This window comes from Lolium perenne, chromosome 5 (genome assembly GCF_019359855.2).
Source record: "Lolium perenne isolate Kyuss_39 chromosome 5, Kyuss_2.0, whole genome shotgun sequence".
In the NCBI taxonomy this organism is placed as follows: domain Eukaryota; kingdom Viridiplantae; phylum Streptophyta; class Magnoliopsida; order Poales; family Poaceae; genus Lolium; species Lolium perenne.
In genome coordinates this window covers 13,696,491-13,698,081 of record NC_067248.2, presented here as the reverse complement: position 1 = coordinate 13,698,081, position 1,591 = coordinate 13,696,491, and the positions used below count along the sequence as shown (strand labels likewise).

At 52.5% G+C, this 1,591-nt stretch overlaps 1 protein-coding gene across 1 annotated transcript; it reads left to right on the top strand.

Moving 5' to 3' along the window:
* Positions 1-264: 264 nt before the first annotated feature.
* LOC139831409 (tricetin 3',4',5'-O-trimethyltransferase-like) lies at positions 265-1,052 on the top strand (the record flags this gene model as incomplete). The annotated part of the gene is made up of 1 exon (XM_071820677.1): positions 265-1,052. A coding segment is annotated over one exon (699 nt), but the record flags the coding sequence as incomplete, so codon positions are not given.
* Between the last annotated feature and the right edge of the window lie 539 nt (positions 1,053-1,591).

Sequence of the window (1,591 nt, the reverse complement as noted above, 5' to 3'; positions counted from 1 at the left end):
CAGTTAGCTAAAAATATTTCTAGACACTGCTTTGCCGTACGTGTGCACCGTAGACAGAGTAGAAACTGATCGAGGTTACCTCTAACTGACAATTGCATCTACTTGCCTGTCACGCGCGGAACACAAGTGGCAACAAGAGCACATGCTGAATTATTGCCTGCTAGTACTGGTTGCACACCAACTCCCATTACTTGGATAGCAATATAATGTTTTCATGCCATTCGTAATTCACACGATGGTATATACAGTACTTCTTGTGAATAAAATGTGTTCTCCGAATCAATCCTCAGGTACTACCTCAAGGACTCGGTGCTTGACGACGGCATCCCGTTCAACAAGGTGTACGGCATGTCGGCGTTCGAGTACAACGGCACGGACCCGCGCTTCAACCGCGTCTTCAACCAAGGGATGAAGAACCACTCCATCATCATCACCAAGAAGCTCCTCGAGCTCTACCACGGCTTCCAGGGCCTCGGCACCCTCGTCGACGTTGCCGGCGGCGTCGGCGCCACTGTGGCCGCCATCGCCGCCCACTACCCCGCCATCAAGGGGGTCAACTTCGACCTCCCCCACGTAATCTCCGAGGCGCCGCCGTTCCCGGGCGTCACCCACGTCGGCGGCGACATGTTCAAGGAGGTGCCCTCGTGCGACGCCATCCTAATGAAGTGGATCCTCCACGACTGGAGTGACCAGCACCACGCCACGCTGCTCAAGAACTGCTACGACGCGCTACCGGCGCACGGCAAGGTCGTGCTCGTCGAGTGCATCCTGCCGGTCAACCCGGAGGCCAAGCCCAGCTCGCAGGGGGTGTTCCACGTCGATATGATCATGCTCGCGCACAGCCCCGGAGGCAGGGAGAGGTACGAGAGGGAGTTCGAGGCCCTCGCCAGGGGAGCTGGATTCGCGGGCGTCAAGTCCACATACATCTATGCCACCGCGTGGGCCATCGAGTTCACCAAGTAGATGAGATCCGTCCCTCCATCCAGGCAACGTCCCACCGATATGAGGCAACGTTCCTCCATCCATTCTGAATTCTATCAGTGTCAACAATTTCAAAGCAAGATTCAACATAATATTCTAACATGGATGGAAAATAAGCTAAGTTTGATCCACTACGGGAAAAAACGCCATTGCCGTGCAGCAAATCGTTGCCGTGCGCCGCTGCACGGCAAAGAAATCTTTGCCGTGCGCAGCAAGCAGCACGCATGGAAACGACATTTCGCACGGCAAGGCCTGAGAGAAGCGCACAACAATGAATCCACGCACGGCAAAGTCAGCAGTGGCCCACGGCAACGAATCTTTGCACGGCAAAGACCAAACAAAGCGCATGGCAAAGATTCGACGACGACAAAGTCCATAAATGCCGCACGACAAAGAAGTACTGGACGACAAAGGCTCTGACGTTGCCGTGGCGAACCCTTTGCCATGCGGACAGAAAAGTTGCATGGCAAAGGGGCCTTTGCCGTGCGTTCCATTCTTTGTCGTGCGCCAACATACATTTTATTTGTTTTTCTTTCTATTTTATTTCATCTAATACTTATATTTACTTTTTTAATTAGTTTTACTTTTTTATGACTATTTATTAGTGTTA